Source organism: Hermetia illucens, chromosome 2 (genome assembly GCF_905115235.1).
Source record: "Hermetia illucens chromosome 2, iHerIll2.2.curated.20191125, whole genome shotgun sequence".
Taxonomy (NCBI): Eukaryota; Metazoa; Arthropoda; class Insecta; order Diptera; family Stratiomyidae; genus Hermetia; species Hermetia illucens.
The window spans coordinates 63500328-63518040 of NC_051850.1; the positions used below are offsets into that span (position 1 = coordinate 63500328).

General features: G+C 43.0%; 2 protein-coding genes across 2 annotated transcripts; both read left to right on the plus strand.

The window, feature by feature from the left end:
• Positions 1–499: 499 nt before the first annotated feature.
• On the plus strand, positions 500–2628 carry LOC119649063 (inactive ubiquitin carboxyl-terminal hydrolase MINDY-4B). Its single transcript, XM_038051050.1, has 8 exons — positions 500–738; positions 875–1092; positions 1267–1432; positions 1491–1556; positions 1617–1687; positions 1753–1903; positions 1956–2027; positions 2082–2628. The coding sequence occupies exons 1-8, from the start codon at positions 682–684 to the stop codon at positions 2472–2474; spliced, it is 1194 nt and encodes a 397-aa protein (XP_037906978.1). The 5' UTR covers positions 500–681; the 3' UTR covers positions 2475–2628.
• A 4461-nt stretch (positions 2629–7089) lies between these two features.
• Positions 7090–11400, plus strand: LOC119647882 (RNA polymerase-associated protein CTR9 homolog). Its single transcript, XM_038049169.1, has 8 exons — positions 7090–7249; positions 7310–7408; positions 7720–7959; positions 8028–8296; positions 8355–8778; positions 8838–9463; positions 9524–10192; positions 10252–11400. Exons 1-8 carry the CDS (start codon positions 7208–7210, stop codon positions 11315–11317), a joined length of 3435 nt encoding a protein of 1144 aa, XP_037905097.1. The 5' UTR covers positions 7090–7207; the 3' UTR covers positions 11318–11400.
• Positions 11401–17713: the final 6313 nt, after the last annotated feature.

Below are 17713 nucleotides of genomic sequence, written 5' to 3' on the forward strand. Positions count from 1 at the left end.
TAAACTCGCATTAACTTAATTCGATTTCGAAAGGCCTCATCAATATCCCGACAAAACTCATATTGCTTGCACAGAAATATCGTCGCCTCCAACTCGCAATATCAAGCTAACAATAGCAAAAGTCATCGAAATAATTCGTAAAACTTATGATAGCTGTGGAGCACGTCACTCAAATGGCGCGAAAGGAATCAGATAGAAATCAAAATTGAAATAGTGTGGGCTCAAAGGAAATCCTCCTTGCCTCGTTCTCTTCTTCCTGCCCTCCTTCGAGTAATGTAAGGAATAAAACTAACTCCTGGTGCCCTGCTGACTTCCTGAGTGACGTTATTGCCTTTCGAAGAAAGACATCCTCTCCCATTAATAAGTTGGATTAAAAGCGAAGTAATTGAAATTTAAAATTAGAATTCAGGCAAGTGTAGTGTGAAGCCAAACGCAAATATGATATCAAGTGGTACTCATGCAATCATTCAATCGATTCTCACTTTCCGTGCTAGGCAGTGGAATGGCAGTTAAGGAGGCTTTTCGGGAATAATGGCGGTATAAAAGCGAAGCTCAAATGTGGATAATTCGTGAGTACTTATTTCGAAGTGTTTCAATCCACACGAAAGGCGCGAACGATATTTCTGTGCGGTGACAAACTAGTGGAATATGGGCTAAAGTTTGCGCCATAACTTCAGTAAAATGAGTTCACTTTTGCACGGAGCCCATGGTGTTCCGATCACGAAAGAAATAGCTGTTGTAAGTTGTCGATATTATTTTAACATTGGCCCTAAATTAAAAGATGTTATTTAAGTTGTTTTGAGACAATCCTTTATGTACATTTAATTCTACTGTCCAAACTTAATTTCTTTTTGTGACCAACCACGACATTCAGGAGCTTCGACAGCTGGTTTTTGGAACAGCAGCCGCACCGCCCAGAGGTGAATGGACCCGCACTGGCCTCACCTTCAACTCTCCCAACCAAGATTTGGCCTATGGACTTCGCAATCAACGCAATGGGACCAGAGGATTGTACACAGTTATTCAGGGATTCATCATTAAATACTTGCTATTCGAAAGACGCGTCCATGGCAAAAGGCCTAACGCAGAAGAGTAAAGTGCTTTAGTGTTTAGTGTTCTTGGTTATACTGCAATTCCTAGTTCTATTGTTTTGTTTTGTTTGTTACTGAAATATTATCCCGGAAACTTTCCGAGAAAAGTACTAGGAGCTGTGCTATAACTCTGAATTAAAAAGTGGTAGCTCATGGATTATTTCATGTTGTCTAGGTTGCTCCGACCAAATGCGCAGCAGCAGACTGAAGCACTCCTTGCAACAATGGTCGAAATCCTGATGATTATCGCGGAGAAGTCCAAAGTAACTATCGTCTTACCTGGTAATGAAGCCTATATCCCACATAGTATCAGTTATTTCCAAGATTCAGTGACGGAGAAGGTATTTTTTTCTATGAATGCCATTCAGAACAAAAGTTTTTCAACGAATTTCATTCCAGCTCCATCTATATGAGATGAAAAAACCAGATGAAATCCTTGCTTTTCTACGCAGGAACATATCACATGTATTCACCACTTCTTTCTACCCCGCTTTCATTTATTCAGGAACCATTTCTCATTTTTAGTTTACAGAAGATCCCGGACCAGGCGCGCTCTTATTTCTTTATAGTGCTGTCTTCACGCGCACCCTAGCTAAGTATTTAGAATAGCCAGCACTGCCAACATTCTCTTCGGTCTCACGCATAATGTTTTTCTTACTAGAGTTCGCACAGACCTGGATGGTTCCAAAGGGTCATATTTAGTTGGACCACTTGAGGAAGGCTCGCTTAACATAGTCACGTTGCTCTTGACGGGGCGGGCGACTCCTTACCTACATAATGGCGTTGTCTACGCTGGAGACGAGCAGAATTACGTAAGATGGCCCACTCCCAACTTTTCACATTCATAATTACGTTAAATTTCAGGCAGCGCCTCAATACGGTGTGCTCAACAGAAGTGCCTTGGGATTACTTTTGTGGGAAGGCGATAAGCGTAGTGTAAGATATATTCAAATTTTCAGTTCAACGAGTTATTAAAACTGAATCCAACAGTATTCTGGACGACAACCAGGCTCACGCTTGAAGACACCATCGCTACCTATATGGGTCACGCTCTGCGGAACCCACTACGGCATAGTATTCAACACCAACTCAGATCTTCTACGCAATTACCATGCTGAAAGTCGATTTGATCTTCATTACTACAACTGCTCTGGATGTCATGTCCTAGTAACTGTCGATAACCGACATCAACATGAGAACGCTTCGTTCATGCTCCAACGGAAAACTGTCTCATCGCAGAATCGAGACCATCCGTTGCAGCAACGGGACGATACAGGGTCGACACCTTTAGAGCGATTAATTCACACTAAATGGGAAGACGCTAGTATCAAATGCCAATCGCAGCCGATCACATTAAGTTATTTATTTAATGCGACCAGCTGAATGGCATTCGTACTGAGATAAGCGGTTTCCGCCTGTAGAATTTGCACTGCATTAAAAATTAGCAGAAATACAAATCCAATGATTCCTTCTAGGCATATCCAGAAAATATGTATAATCATAATATAGCATGGAACCCTGCCTATGTAAAAGAAAACTTTATTAAAATTGGTTCAATATCTGTCTGTCTTCTTTTTTCCCTTGCAGTAGTGAAAATCTTCCAAAGGAATTGGCTTGGGCACGCTACCCTTTCGCAGTTTGCTCTGCGTAGATCCGCTCATGGAATTAATCGCATCCCAATCCTTCTGATATATTAGCATTCTCCGCACCAGATTTTTCGGTAAAGGCATCTCTGGTAGAGTTTCCTCCAGGTTCTTCCTTTCTTCCATGAATGTTGGACAGTGAAGAATACTTGCCCACGGTCATCTGTGACTCTATTGGATTACATATTGGGTATATCTGTCTTATCTGCCAGGATGTCAATCGGCTTCTATCCCGAGATGACGAATACTGCATCATTTGAGAAAGTACTGAAGGCAGAAAACATCCTTATCGCTATTCTTCTGTAGACTCCACTCATATTATGACCATCGAATGATATCTGTAATGAAATCCCAAACTGGGGTTACATAGAGCAAGATCGAGCTCATCACATTCGGCATCATCCTCTCCACAGGCGTACTTGTGTGGACGCTTTTTGACTAGCGCACTGCACGTGTTACTTATAATTGACCTTTGCGTCTATCATTACTCCTAAGTATTTAATGGCCGGCTTGGATGTGATGGTATTTTAATGCGGGCATAATTTCTGCGCACGGTGGTTGTCAGCCAACAGAGCCTATTTCAGCTCACAAAAACTGTTCCGTTCGAAACGTCTCACCATAGGGTCAAAGCTCTTACTGTATAAGACAATGATCTTGCCAGTCCCTATGTATTCCTCGAAGACTTGGGTTCTTTGCAAGAAGAATTGCGAACTCTTGGTCCCGTTCGAGAGAAGAATGCTCCGAAGAATTTTTGGCCCCCTACATGAGGATGGACGATTTCGTAGTCTACATAACGACGAAATCTATGAGCGATACCATGACCGTCCAGTTGTGGATAAAATCCGGCTCAATAGGTTACGGTGGGCAGGTCACTTAATCCGTATGGATGAGTATGATCCCACCCGGAAAGTCTATAAGGGCAATCTCTATGGTAGAAAAGGAAGACGAGGCAGACCCTGCCTAAGATGGAACGATGGCGTAGGTTAGGACGCCAGACAGCTTTTAGGGACATCGAATTGGTGGACCTCGGCGCAAAACCGGGATGTCTGGAGTTCCTTATTAAGGCAGGCCTAGACCGGATACCGGTTGCTGCGTTGTTGATGATGATGATAATTTCTTTTACGACATTTGGTGATGAGAACACTTCTAGTTTTTTCCTCCCCCTGTGAGACCTCTCAGTACTTTGTGGTTGGCGTAGCTCAGCGCCGTATTCCTGAGATCCATCATCGGTGTCAAACCAGAGTCTGATTTCTTGTAAATTGCTATCAACAACAGCAAAATCCAGTTGAGGCTGTTTTTTGCCAATGAGCTTTCTATATTGCCATATGGTAGTAGCACACGGAAAGTGATCCCCACTGTAAAGAATAGTGAGAATTCCTTTGCTGGCTATGGTGTGGAACACACCGTTCCAAGATCGCTGACGAGTGGGTCAAGTATTGGTGGCCAGCAGAGGAGGAGTGCAAGCATCTCGGGAAGTCCTGGACGGAGTTGAAGCGCATTTTAGTGTAAATGTGGTTGCCGTCCCACATCCCACCAAGGTATGAATAGAAATAATATATCCCATTTTGTTAATTTTTCCGCCTACTCTTTCTGTGGAATGCAAGCGATAGGATTTTCCGCCCGATGACATTATAAAATCAAATACACGATAGTTCGCCGAACGTTCAGTAATTTTGATATTTCACCTCCTGACAAAACCTTGCGCGCAATTTTCTAATTCTTAAATTGGGCCTTTTTCCGGATATCAAGGGTTCGGCACTATTTTATACCACAACTTGTTCCTATGCATACTGACTAATACATAATTACGGACCCATTGCATGCCCTTTTCTCACTCTTTTTTATGTGTTTTAGTTTACGACCCACTGTATTTAACTCATTGCAATTTTGGTTATTTCAATATGTGCTCTATCTGTTAAAAGTCAAATCGACCTAATTCGTTGAGTCGCTCCAAAAATATAATATAATGTCGTTCACTATATCCCCTAAGCCATTAAATATTTTTTTAGATCTTAAAACCCAATATAAATCATACGAATTGCTGGCAACTGACTGCCAAAAAATAATACGAGTCGAGATCCCTGGGCACATCGACCACGTTCTTCCTGGGTCCTTAAGTAAATGCAACCCCGTATACCAGCTCTGCTGGGCTTGCAACAAATTCCTTGCGATTGACTGTCCGGAGGCCAAGTAAGATAAGTTGCAGGACTTGTGGCAAAGATGGACCTTTTTGTGCCATTATAGAGGCAAACGGGTTAACTACCCCGTCGGCGTAGTTAACACCAAGTGGCCAAGGAGAACCTCCAGGTGGTTGAGTTGTGGTAGAAGTTTTAGGTGGGCCTTGCATGAATTCCTTCACTCAGTATAAACCGCACAACGGTACCAGTCTCAGTCACAGCGGGGCTCTAATAATGGTCACCAAATCAATGAAGAAGTACTTCTTTGCAGAAATCGGCCAAGATTATATGTTGAGCCGAAATGTGTATTTGGAGTTGCTCCTAAGGCTCTGAACAGCTGCCTTGTCCTTCTGCGATTGTGCGAAAGCCAACGGTGTTGGGAATCTTGACCTCTGCAACACATGAAAAAGTGTGGGCAACTACGTTATCCTTTGCAGAACACGTGTTAAATGTTGGAAGTATACTGGCGTTGTTATCTATTGGACGTTTTGGACAAGAAACGACGGTAAAAGTTTAACATGCCCAAGAACCTTCTCAGATCCTTTGGACGCTGGAAGTTCGAAATCGCTTGCACTTTGATTGGGTCCAGTTGAATGGTTTCAAGGGTTGAACTCTATCCAAATAAATGAAACAAAAGTGAAGTGATGAATCTCTGAAAGATTTGCGCTGTATTCCATAGTTCAAAAGTCATCCAGGTGTGCATATTGCCATGTCTTCCGAAACCACAGAGTTTTGGTGATATGGCCTAAGTCCAAGCTCGAGAAAAAACGGCAGTCTGTGATAGAGTGCATAAAGCCGTGGATGAATAAAATCGTGTATCGATCTGAAATCGTCTGAACATTTCGACGTCTGTAATCCCCACAAGGTTTCCACTCACCCTTGAGTTTAGGGATCATGTGAAGTGGCAAAGAAGTGGCTGGCCGAAGATCTGCAAAAAATATGTTTAAGAAGTTCTGCGAAGAAAATATTAGGGAAGCAGTAGTGTTGATGGTACTGGATATCATGTTTAACTGGCTCAGAAAGACTACACTCCATAGTGATGTTGTGGTATTTATGAAGAAGTGCGCGCATGCCTCAGTCCGCGATATCTCCAAAAACTATGCGAAATACAGGTTAAGATCTCTCCTGATGACCTAAGAGAGTTTGTGCGGTCGAAAGTTGATCTGTTGTGTAAATTCACTAGCAATCCATAAGGGCATACGAGGTCTGCGCCTAAGATAGGGCTGCTGATATTCGCAATAATGAAGCGCCATGAGAACGTACGCCAAAGTCATAGACTAATATCTACTTGCCTGAAGCCATGAGTGCGGATCGGTGAGGAATTTGCCGAGAGTGGTAGAGCTTGCGGTGTTAGATGATTATTACGGGATGCAGTGAAAATCGAGACTTCAGTTCCTATATCTATTAGGTAGTGGCGTCGACTCAAGAGGTAATAAATTGTTCGATGAGAGCCCGCCAAGTTTTTTTCAGGAAAAGAATCTGGTACATTTAGTGGTATTGTCGATTAAATTTCGTTGGTACCGGCATAAGCCGGCCATTGTCGAGGGTCCTGACAACCTATTACCAAATCGCTCTCCGCAGGAAGCAAATTTAGACCGTAATCTAATCCTACTTTCCCCTGGGCTACCTGGTTGATGTGCCACACAACACCTCGCCAACCACGGCGGTGGCAGCCAACGTGTCCAGAGACCACGAATCCGCACAAGCCAAGATAGTCTACGTGCTCTCCAGAAGTCTCTGATGCCACAAAGACTGCAGCAGTTCCGTATTGAATTTGTCACCACCCAACTACTTCATTTCGCACAGCATTTGGCTTAGCGCAAGATCACCGAACGTTAAAACTCTCCGAGTAAATGATTTATCAAAAAATAAGCTTCAATTGAATATGTATTCAATATTTTAATTTATCAATGAAAAACTTTATTTTCTCTTTAGTTATGAATATCGCTCACTCCACCACAACCCTGCGCCCTATTTTATTATTTGTAGCTTAACTACCAAGCGCATAAGAAGCCATCAAACATACAAAAGAAAATTCAAGTCCTCACCAAACCGTCCACGAAAAACCGTTAAAAACCGTCCGCACTCATCCCATTCAGCATTGCTACTTTTCCTGCACTTCGTGCAGTTCATCTAATTCTCTCTCGCTAATTCAGCACGTTTTTGAAGAGACGCTCCGACCAGCTGTCAATCTTAGATGTCATTTGTCAGTTCGACGTGTTGGTGTAGATTTTCTGCGTCTCGGGGTTTTCGTGATCGTTTTATTTGGAAAAGAACGGAGTGAAAGCCGTAAAAAATGGCTCAACCAATTGAAATCCCTTTACGGGATACTGACGAGGTTCCGTCTTGCAAAGTTTTACGTATAAAGTGACTTGTTTATATTTGTGTCCAATTTTAGGTCATCGAGCTCGACCCGGAGCAATTGCCGGAATTTTCGGAGGTTATAGGCATCCTGCGCCAGGAACATGCCCAACTCAACACTTGGGTGAATGTGGCGGTAAGTAGGACTTTGGGCGGATGAGTTTGCTAGTGAACTATTTGGTGCTGTTAAATTGACGCCGAAAAATCTCATGATTCGGTTGGAATGAGGACCTAGCGAACGTCACCTTTGAGCCGGCTTCCTTCAAACTAGTGCGTCGCGTAAGGCAATTTCTCCAAATGACTCTTAGCACTTAACATCTGACGGTAACTTCCAAGCCCCCTCGAAAATAACGCCAAAGATAAGGATTTTAGGTTATCTCTCGTATTAGCATCACAAGAGAAACTAAATATTGCACACTCATATCTGCGATGCTTTTTCACTTCCAGTTGGCCTACTACAAGCAAGGGAAGACCAGCGATTTTGTCAGGATCCTCGAAGCAGCTCGAATTGAGGGCAACATCGAATATCGCGACTATGAAAAGGACCAAATGCGAACGTACGACATGCTCGCGGCGTACTACGTCCAGGAGGCGAATAAGGAAAAGTCGAAGGATAAGAAGCGGGAACTCTTCATGAAGGCGACGAACCTGTACACCACCGCAGATAAAATCATCATGTATGATCAGGTGAGTTCCTTATCAGCAATTCTCAGGGTTTGATTGTACTAATCCGGGGTCCTGTTTCTTCCTCGCAGAACCATCTTTTGGGCAGAGCTTACTTCTGCCTATTGGAAGGGGACAAGATGGAGCAAGCGGATGCCCAGTTCAATTTCGTTTTGAATCAGTCGCCGTCGAACATTCCCTCGCTGCTGGGCAAAGCGTGCATTGCATTTAACAAGAAGGACTACAGGGGCGCGCTGGCCTTCTACAAAAAGGCGCTACGCACAAACTCAAATTGTCCAGCGGCAGTACGCCTGGGCATGGGCCACTGTTTCCTGAAGATGAACAACCCAGAGAAGGCAAAGTGAGTTGGACGAGTCTGAATTTCCTTCGAGTCAATAACAAACTTCTTTCCCTTGCAGACTTGCTTTTCAGCGCGCTCTCGATCTGGATCCGAATTGTGTCGGCGCACTTGTAGGCCTTGCTATACTCAAATTGAATCTACACGAACCTGAGTCCAACAGAATTGGCGTTCAAATGCTTTCGAAAGCGTACACCATCGATTCGACGAATCCAATGGTCCTGAACCACTTAGCAAACCATTTCTTCTTCAAGAAAGACTACCAGAAGGTGCAGCATCTCGCGTTACATGCGTTCCACAACACTGAGAACGAAGCGATGCGCGCCGAGAGCTGCTACCAACTGGCACGGTCGTTTCACGTGCAACGAGATTACGACCAGGCCTTCCAGTACTACTATCAGTCAACACAGATCGCACCGCCAAACTTTGTCCTGCCGCATTTCGGCTTGGGACAGATGTACATATACCGTGGGGACGCAGAAAATGTAAGGTGCTTCTCCAAATTGTCCGCAGTTTCACTTTGTTGACTCTTATCCTTCCACAGGCAGCCCAGTGCTTTGAAAAAGTTCTGAAAGTGCAACCCGGAAACTATGAAACAATGAAGATCCTTGGGTCGCTTTACGCGAACTCGACTTCACAAACCAAACGCGACATGGCAAAAACCCACCTCAAAAAAGTCACAGAGCAATTCCCCGACGACGTAGAGGCGTGGATTGAACTCGCCCAGATCCTTGAGCAAAATGACCTGCAAGGATCGCTAAATGCCTATGCGACCGCCACAAACATCCTCCAAGAAAAAGTGAAAGCTGACATTCCACCTGAAATTCTAAACAACGTAGCGGCGCTACATTATCGGCTCAATAACTTAGAGAAAGCCAAAGCCAAATTGGAGGAGGCTTTGGACAGAGCAAAACAAGAAGCCCAGCACGACTCACAGTACTACGACTCGATCTCCGTCACGATGACTTACAATCTAGCTCGCCTGAACGAAGCCATGTGCTCCTTCGACGTGGCTGACAAGTACTACAAGGACATTTTGACCGAACATCCCAACTACATCGACTGCTATCTGCGGTTAGGCTGCATGGCGCGTGACAAAGGTTTGATTTTCGTAGCGTCTGATTTCTTCAAAGATGCGCTCCGTATAAACACCGAGAACCCAGACACCAGGTAAGTGCGGAAGTAGTCCTAAAATTTCCCAAGTCACCCTGTATTCCGAACCATTCACAGGTCTCTGCTGGGCAACTTGCATTTAGCCAAAATGCAGTACCTCCTGGGTCAGAAGAATTTCGAAACAATTTTGAAAAATTCGGCCACGTCAACGGACGCGTATTCGCTGATTGCACTGGGCAATTTCTGGTTGCAAACTCTCCACCAACCCACAAAGGACAAGGAGAAAGAGAAGAAGCACCAAGAGAAAGCTTTGCAAATTTACAAACAAGTGCTCCGCAACGACCCCAGAAATATCTGGGCGACAAATGGCATCGGAGCAGTTCTCGCTCACAAGGGTTGCATCATCGAAGCGCGCGACATTTTCGCACAAGTTCGCGAAGCCACAGCCGATTTCTGTGATGTTTGGCTGAACATTGCGCACATTTACGTCGAGCAGAAGCAATACATCGGTGCCATTCAAATGTACGAGAACTGCCTGAAAAAGTTCTACAAACACCACAATGTGGAAATCATGCAATACTTGGCGCGTGCTTATCTTCGTGCCGGAAAGCTGAAGGAAGCGAAAATGACGCTTCTGAAGGCGAGACGAGTGGCGCCACAGGACACTCTGTTGTTGTATAACATCGCGCTCGTTCTCCAGCGTTTGGCGATGGCAATTCTAAAAGACGAGAAATCAACGCTGACAGTCGTTCTACAAGCTGTGCATGAACTTGGACTGGCCCATAAGTATGTTCATAAATGGCAAACAATTTCTATTTCCAATTCACGACCCTCTCCTTTTCCAGGTACTTCCAATATTTGTCGGTGAACGGCGACAAGACACGTTATAACATTGAGCTAGCGGCCATGGAAGCTAATCAGTGCCAAGATCTTCTGTCTCAGGCTCAGTATCACGTGTCCCGCGCTCGGCGAATTGATGAAGAGGAGAAAAGCTTGCGTCGTAAACAAGAGGAGGAGCGTGCTGCATTCAAGCGGAAACAGGAGGAAGAGCGTAGGAAATTAGAAGAAGAGAAGCATAAATCCAAGGAAGTTATGCTGCAGAAGCGACAAGAGTACGTCGAGAAAACGAAGAACGCATTGCTCTTCAGTGAACCGCCTCCGGACAAGAAGAAAGGCGGACGTGGTCGCAAAGATGAGTACGTTTCAGATTCTGGTAGCGAAGGTAGACCGCGTGGCGATGATGTTGAACGCCCCAAGAAGAAACCTAAGTTGGACAAAAAGGAGCGCAAGGGTAAAGGTGGCCGCAAACGTCGTGAGAAACGCTCAGACGATAGTGACTCTGACGGTCCTCCTGAGAAGAAATCGCGCAAACAAAAGGGCGAGAAGAAAGGCAGAAAAGCAAAGGCGAAGCCTGAGAAGCCTACTAAAGTCAATAGCAGAATCGTATCGAAAGCCACAATTTCAACTAGCGAGTCAGAGAGTGATGACGGTGAAAAAGGACGCGGTCGTCAAAAGAGGGTCGCATCAAACGACGAGAGATCTTCACGTTCCAGATCGCGCTCTAGATCCAGTGCGAACTCTCGCTCAGTATCGCGGTCCAGATCAAGATCGAGGAGTTCGTCGCGATCACGATCTCCGTCACGCAGTCGATCGCGTTCTCCTAGCCAACGATCGGGATCCAGATCGCCAAGTCGCTCACGATCTAGGTCGGTCTCCAAATCAAGGTCCAGATCACCATCGGGATCGCGATCCAGATCACGTTCAAAATCTCCCTCACGCTCGAGATCACGATCTGCTTCGGGGTCACGATCACGTTCACCTTCAGGTTCTAGGTCTCGTTCAGGTTCCCGATCACGGTCACGATCTGGTTCTCGGTCTAGATCGCCATCTAGGTCACCTAGTCCTAAGTAAACGTTTCCATTTCGTTTAATAGCATGTATTCAATATAGCATATGGTTCATTGATCTTGAAGTAAATAAATGTCTTAAAAAGTTCTCGCTGTTTTTTAATTCATCTAATTCAGTCAGCTCTCCCTAGACGATCCCAAGCTCGTCTAAAAGAGGTGGGGGGCGTGGTTGAGAAGCGTCACTGTAGTCTGAACGGCGTCTAACATTAAGGCGTCTCGGGGAATGGGTTAGCGAAACCACACCCGGGCTAGTTGTACTTACTATTAAGATAAGCAGTCGGTTCCTTATCAGGAAAGTGACTCCCCTATGAACTGGGAACCGTACAAGTGCCAACGCTTATCGACGACGGTATCGGCTAGGAAGCACTCTGGCTAACTCGCCGTAACGTGAATCCAGTGCCGTATGAATACTTCCTACATTCGCTAAGCGTGCCCTCATGTCCCGTCAACAAGAATTAGACAAACTAGCTTCGATAGAAATCTAAATCTGAAATTGTGACCGTGATGAGAGATATGAGTGTCAAAGTTGGCCCTGATAACACATTCCTTAGACATCTGATGGGGAAATATCAATAGTGGCAGGTTTGCTTCTTTCTGAAACCACAAGAGTCAATGACATTGCGCTCGAGCGCTCATCACGGCTACCGCTCCGCAATGGGAAAACTATCTGGCCTATCGATCAACAGATATCTTCAGTTCCCTAGAGAATACTAATAAGCATTAGGTTATCAACAAAATTGCTCTTTTCTCCGACGTGGATCAGTTGAGATGCGCCATAAGATCTGGTTGACTTCTGGAAGCGGATCGACGACTGTAAGAAAATGAAGACTTTTTTTGGCACTGGAAATCTCGGGTCGTACAATGCAGCGGGTGCCGTGACTAAACAGACTTTGCTATTGCGCCGATCAAGGAGGCAGAATCTCTTCAAATAATAATGAATTCGGCATCTATAGCACGTCGTAATAGAAGCATCGAAGGAATTTGAAGTCCAAAGCGGAGTCTGGCATGGTTGCATTCTGTCGTCGATAATATTCCTTCAATGGACTCCATTGGACTATGTCAACTTTCATCAAACACCTCGACTACGCCGTTAAAATATGTTTACTCTTTCACCAAGTCATGGAGCTTGACCAAAGCAGAGTCGGACCGAAGATAAATACCAATAAAACTAAGTTTATCAGTCTAACGGGTCATCGAACTATTTCTGTCTGCATTAAGAGGCAGAATACTATGTATATATATATACAATTTCCGAAGATGCAGATACAGTAACACCACCAGCAAGCAGAGGTTGCTCCGCGCCAATGTTCTCTTTGTGCTATTATACGGAGCACACAAAGTGACCGCCAATGTTATTCAAAGGCTTCCAGCCTTCGCTGCCACCTGTCTCCACCGTGTCGTTAGTGTATTCTACCCCGGCACAGTCTCAAACGACGACGAACGAGCCAAGTATCGGAGCTGCATTAATTAGCAAATGGAAGTGTCGAAGGAGAAGTCATGTCTGAAGAAAGGGAAATCAGTACTTCGCTGACTATGCCCTGCAACACTGCCTTTCTATTGAGTGAAGTAGACATAGGCAGTTGTTTGCCTGTTGCCTATAACAGACAAAGGTATTCGTTTATTATCTGAGACGCAGATTGTTCTCTCTTTATTCTATGAAACAAACACAATCATTTCGTTGCTTTCAAAAAAAAAAAAAAAAAACGTTTGAGAAATCAAAAGTTGAATGTGCCAAGTATAAAAGGTTCTACGTTTTTTGTGTGAGGAATATTTGTACATAGCTAAAAAATCAAAACATCTTTCTTGTACTTCCTACAATTCAATTTTTCTAAGATATAAATATTGTGAATACAATTATTATATTCATCCTAAACAAACAAACATTGAACTACTTTTCACTTCGTATGCCACATTTCACACGGATCTTCCTGATTGTTATCCAAGTCGAATGGAGTTCCCGGTCATACTTTCGTCGTATCGGGAGCTGATTAAGTCTGTACAGGTGTTTGACAATCTTGTTGGTTGCTGGATCGATTTCGATCGCCCGCTAGAGCTTCTTCGACACGATATGATCCCATTACTTCAACTTCATTTTCTGTCCACTGCCACTGACTTTTTCGATTACTACAAATGTTTTAACACCATACTGTCGCGTAGGGTTTGTTTGCATATCGTGACTACTTCGTTTCTGTACTGTTTCGGCTCTGCTTGTCGGTGAAATTCTTCCCCGGTTTTTCCGTCAGTAAAATGTCATCGGTGCTTCTTCTTCACGCTGCGATGGGCGGTAATATTCAAATATTTTTGAGTTTTCTCGAAGTGTTTGAACCACTCTTCAACTCTTTCTTTCTCTCTGAATAGCTTGAATTTCTTACACTGCCAATTTCCTCGCGGAAAACCGGTATATGTACATGCACCAAATAAAGCTCTCCAGAGTATTTCAAAAAAACTGAACAAAGTGTATGCCAAGCAATTCTAAGCAAAAAATATTAAGTATTTTTTTCCGATTTCTTAACCCTTTGCCACAAGCATTTTAACTTCTTAAGAAATCGTTATACCACTAAAATCATAATAATTCAAAAACTACGATAGCTTGAGCGTTGGAGTAAAGATTGAATCGTAGCTAGGACTTCACTCTAGAATACGAAAGCTTGTGAAAATAGAGTAAGCTGTTTAGAAGTAATAGCTTTCCAAATGCAAAAATTGTGTTTTTCTGTCTCTTCACCGTTATAAAATTATTTCGTCCTACATTATTAGTGGCAGTTACGTGCCTGAAAATATTAACTATAAAAATATACCGAACTTCGCACAGTAAGGAATTTTAGAAGAATTCCTTCCAAAGACCTTAAGGTGTCCTTATGAACCATTTCCTTCAAAAATCATCACAGGAAGTGGTATAATGGACTTAAATCCAGTGATACTGCAAGAAATCGTACTACTTCATAAGGGCCTATCCACGGTTCACGATATTTTTCTTTGAGAAGGGATGTAACCTGCCTGAAATTATGTGTAACTGCCCCATCATCATCATCAATGGCGCAACAAATGGTATCCGGTCTAGGCCTGCCTTAATAAGGAACTCCACACATCCCGGTTTTGCGCCGAGGTCCACCAATTCGATATCCCTAAAAGCTGTCTGGTGTCCTGACCTACGCCATCGCTCCATCTTAGGCAGGGTCTGCTTCGTCTTCTTTTTCTACCATAGATATTGCCCTTATTGACTTTTCGAGCTGGATCATCCTCATCCATACGGATAAAGTGATCCACCCACCGTAACCTATTGAGCCGGATTTTATCCACAACTGGACGGTCATGGTATTGCTCATAGATTTCGTCATTGTGTAGGCTACGGAATCGTCCATCCTCATGTAGGGGGCCAAAAATTCTTCGGAGGATTCTTCTCTCGAACGCGGCCAAGAGTTCGCAATTCTTCTTGCTAAGAACCCAAGTCTCCGAGGAATACATGAGGACTGGCAAGATCATTGTCTTGTACAGTAAGAGCTTTGACCCTATGGTGAGATGTTTCGAGCGGAACAGTTTTTGTAAGCTGAAATAGGCTCTGTTGGCTGACAACAACCGTGCGCGGATTTCCTCATCGTAACTGTTATCGATTGTGATTTTCGACCCTAGATAGGAGAAATTATTAACGGTCTCAAAGTTGTATTCTCCTATCTTTATTCTTCTTCGTGTTTGACCAGTGCGGTTTGATGTTGTTGGTTGATTCGTCTTCGGTGCTGACGTTGCCACCATATATTTTGTCTTGCCTTCATTGATGTGCAGCCGAAGATCTCACGCCGCCTGCTCGATCTGGATGAAGGCAGTTTGTACGTCTCGGGTTGTTCTTCCCATGATTTCGATATCGTCAGCACAGGCCAGTAGTTGGATGAACTTAAAGCGGATTGTGCCTCTCGCATTTACCTCAACATCACGGATCACTTTCTCCAGAGCCAGGTTAAAGAGGACACATAATAGGGCACCCCCTTGTCGTAGACCGTTGTTGATGTCGAATGGTCTTGAAAGTGATCCTGCTGCTTTTATCTGACCCCGCACATTGGTCAGGGTCAGCCTAGTCAGTCTTATCAATTTCGTCGGGATACCAAATTCTCTCATGGCCGTGTACATTTTTACCATGGCTATGCTATCATAGGCGGCTTTAAAGTCAATGAATAGATGGTGCAACTGTTGTCCATATTCCAACAGTTTTTCCATCGCTTGCCGCAGAGAGAAAATGCTTGATATGTTTGCGGTAGTATCACATATTTTAGAAGGAATTCCTTCCAAAGACCTTAAGGTGTCCTTATGAACCATTTCCTTCAAATATCATCACAGGAAGTGGTATAATGGACTTAATCCGGTGATCCTGCAAGAAATCGTACTACTTCATAAGGGCCTATCCACGGTTCACGATATTTTTCTTTGAGAAGGGGTGTAACCTCCCTGAAATTATGTGGAACTGCCCCATACTGTTACAAACTTCACCCTCCTTTTTCTGTTGAGTGCCACATTTTGTACTAAATCTAGCAGAAAATCCCACATCCCGGTTTGCTAAAAGCCTTTATAAGTTGGCCCCCAATCATTTTTGGCCAAACTTTTAAATTCCATCGTTGTTGATAATACGTTTCACGATTCACTCCACCAGTGTCTATTGTGTTAATTAAAAGTTCCTTCTTGGGTAAAAAGACATTCGTTGGTAAATAAAATATTTTTAGTGCAGTTACGATTTTCCATAATTCACTCCTGCAGCCAATCACAAAAATGTACTCTACTTTGGCTTAAAATGGTAAAAAGAAACTTTCTTATATTTTATTTATAAGGCTGATTTTCAATTATGCATGTTTCAGGTTACGATTATTTTAGTAAATTAGAGTATAGCACTTAGAATTTATTGATAAATTTTATCTACTAATTTAACTTTTTAACTGTCCTAACCCCAAGTAAATAAATCCAATAACACTAAAGCGTCTTCCAAATTATGAAAGGTTTTTAACTATTTAATGTCTCTGAGTTCAGGTGTTTAATAAGTAGGTTTCCAAAATGGGGGCAAAATGATTCGTTTTTGCGAGAAAATTAGTACATTATGTATGTTAAAATTCGAGAAAGATTGGGTTTAATAGCAAAATTTTGGGAAGAAAACGCAATTTTGCATTCGGAAAGCTACTACTTCTACTTAGCTCACTTTTTTCACAAACTCTCGTATTCTAGAGTGAAGTCTTAGCTACGATTGAACGTTTATTCCATATTATGATTTTAGTGGTATAAATTGCTTGATTTCCTAGAAGTCAAAATGTCTTTGGCTAAAGGTTCCTGCCTCCCTGATTTTATGATGGATGCGGTATACTATATACAATTTTCGACACACCGTTAAATTTTCTACTCAGGACGAGGTATGAAAAACTCTCTACCCTCAGATAGCTTGGCATAGTAAGCTTCACTTCCGAACAATCCGTATCAACTTTATAGTTGAATGTCAAGCAAATACACTCTAAATGTTCTACTAACTTTAACTAACGCCAAGAACTCTAGCTCGTACGAATATGTTTTTCGATGTTACTGTTCGTTTTGCTGTGATAATAACAAGGATGCATCCTCTATTCACATGGATTTGTCTGTACCAAAATCACCAGTTGATACTCTTTCGTTTCGGGATTGAGCAGAATTAGCATCGGATTTTTAGACAATGCTGCTTTGATGTTGTTAAACGCTACTATCCCTTCACCCCGGAGATTGAATACAGCTGTCTTCTTCAGCACCGGGTATGAATTCCCAGAAATGACTCGCTAATCCATACAACCTCTGCAGTCGCGGTTCCGTTATCGATTGTGAAAAAATTATCCCATTATCAATAACGTGGCCCAAATATTATACTTTTTAAAAAACAGCAATTCTTCCCACTAAACTAGAGCGTATTTCGTTCAACTAAATCATACAGATTCATTCCTTCATATGCATCTCTGGATGGTTTAATTATACCATCTACAAACGTTAACACTAGTTATTGTCTGTGACTAGATCTCGGAAAATTACCTTGGTGACTCTCACTTCTGCAGAGACGAAACGGTATCTTATATTTCCGACTTGACTCTGCTACCGGAACATGCAGACGTATAATAGGGGACCGATTCCATAACTGTTACGATTTTGAGATTAAGATCGCCGTAATCTACTCAAAGCCTGCACGAATAATTCCTTTTTCTTACGATAAGCACCTGACTATCAAACACACTCGTTTAGCCGTATCACACCTTTGCTCATCCAACCACTTACTTTAGCTTCCTGAAATGGTGCTATTCATTTTGAGCGATGTTATAAAGGTGTCTCATCTCAAAAAAGCTAAAAAATAAAAATAAGATTTTAAATGCAATGTCCCATGTACAAGATGTACAAAAAATAGAGTATATCACTTT

Excerpts from the sequence above, each read along its gene's own strand:
- LOC119649063 (XM_038051050.1), top strand. The coding sequence starts at position 682 with ATGAGTTCACTTTTGCACGGAGCCCATGGTGTTCCGATCACGAAAGAA. Across the intron at positions 1,093-1,266 it reads AAAAGGCCTAACGCAGAAGA|GTTGCTCCGACCAAATGCGC; the intron begins GTAAAGTGCTTT and ends CATGTTGTCTAG. Across the intron at positions 2,028-2,081 it reads GGGAAGGCGATAAGCGTAGT|TATTCTGGACGACAACCAGG; the intron begins GTAAGATATATT and ends TGAATCCAACAG.
- LOC119647882 (XM_038049169.1), top strand. The coding sequence starts at position 7,208 with ATGGCTCAACCAATTGAAATCCCTTTACGGGATACTGACGAG. Across the intron at positions 7,960-8,027 it reads AAATCATCATGTATGATCAG|AACCATCTTTTGGGCAGAGC; the intron begins GTGAGTTCCTTA and ends TCTTCCTCGCAG. Across the intron at positions 8,297-8,354 it reads AACAACCCAGAGAAGGCAAA|ACTTGCTTTTCAGCGCGCTC; the intron begins GTGAGTTGGACG and ends TTTCCCTTGCAG.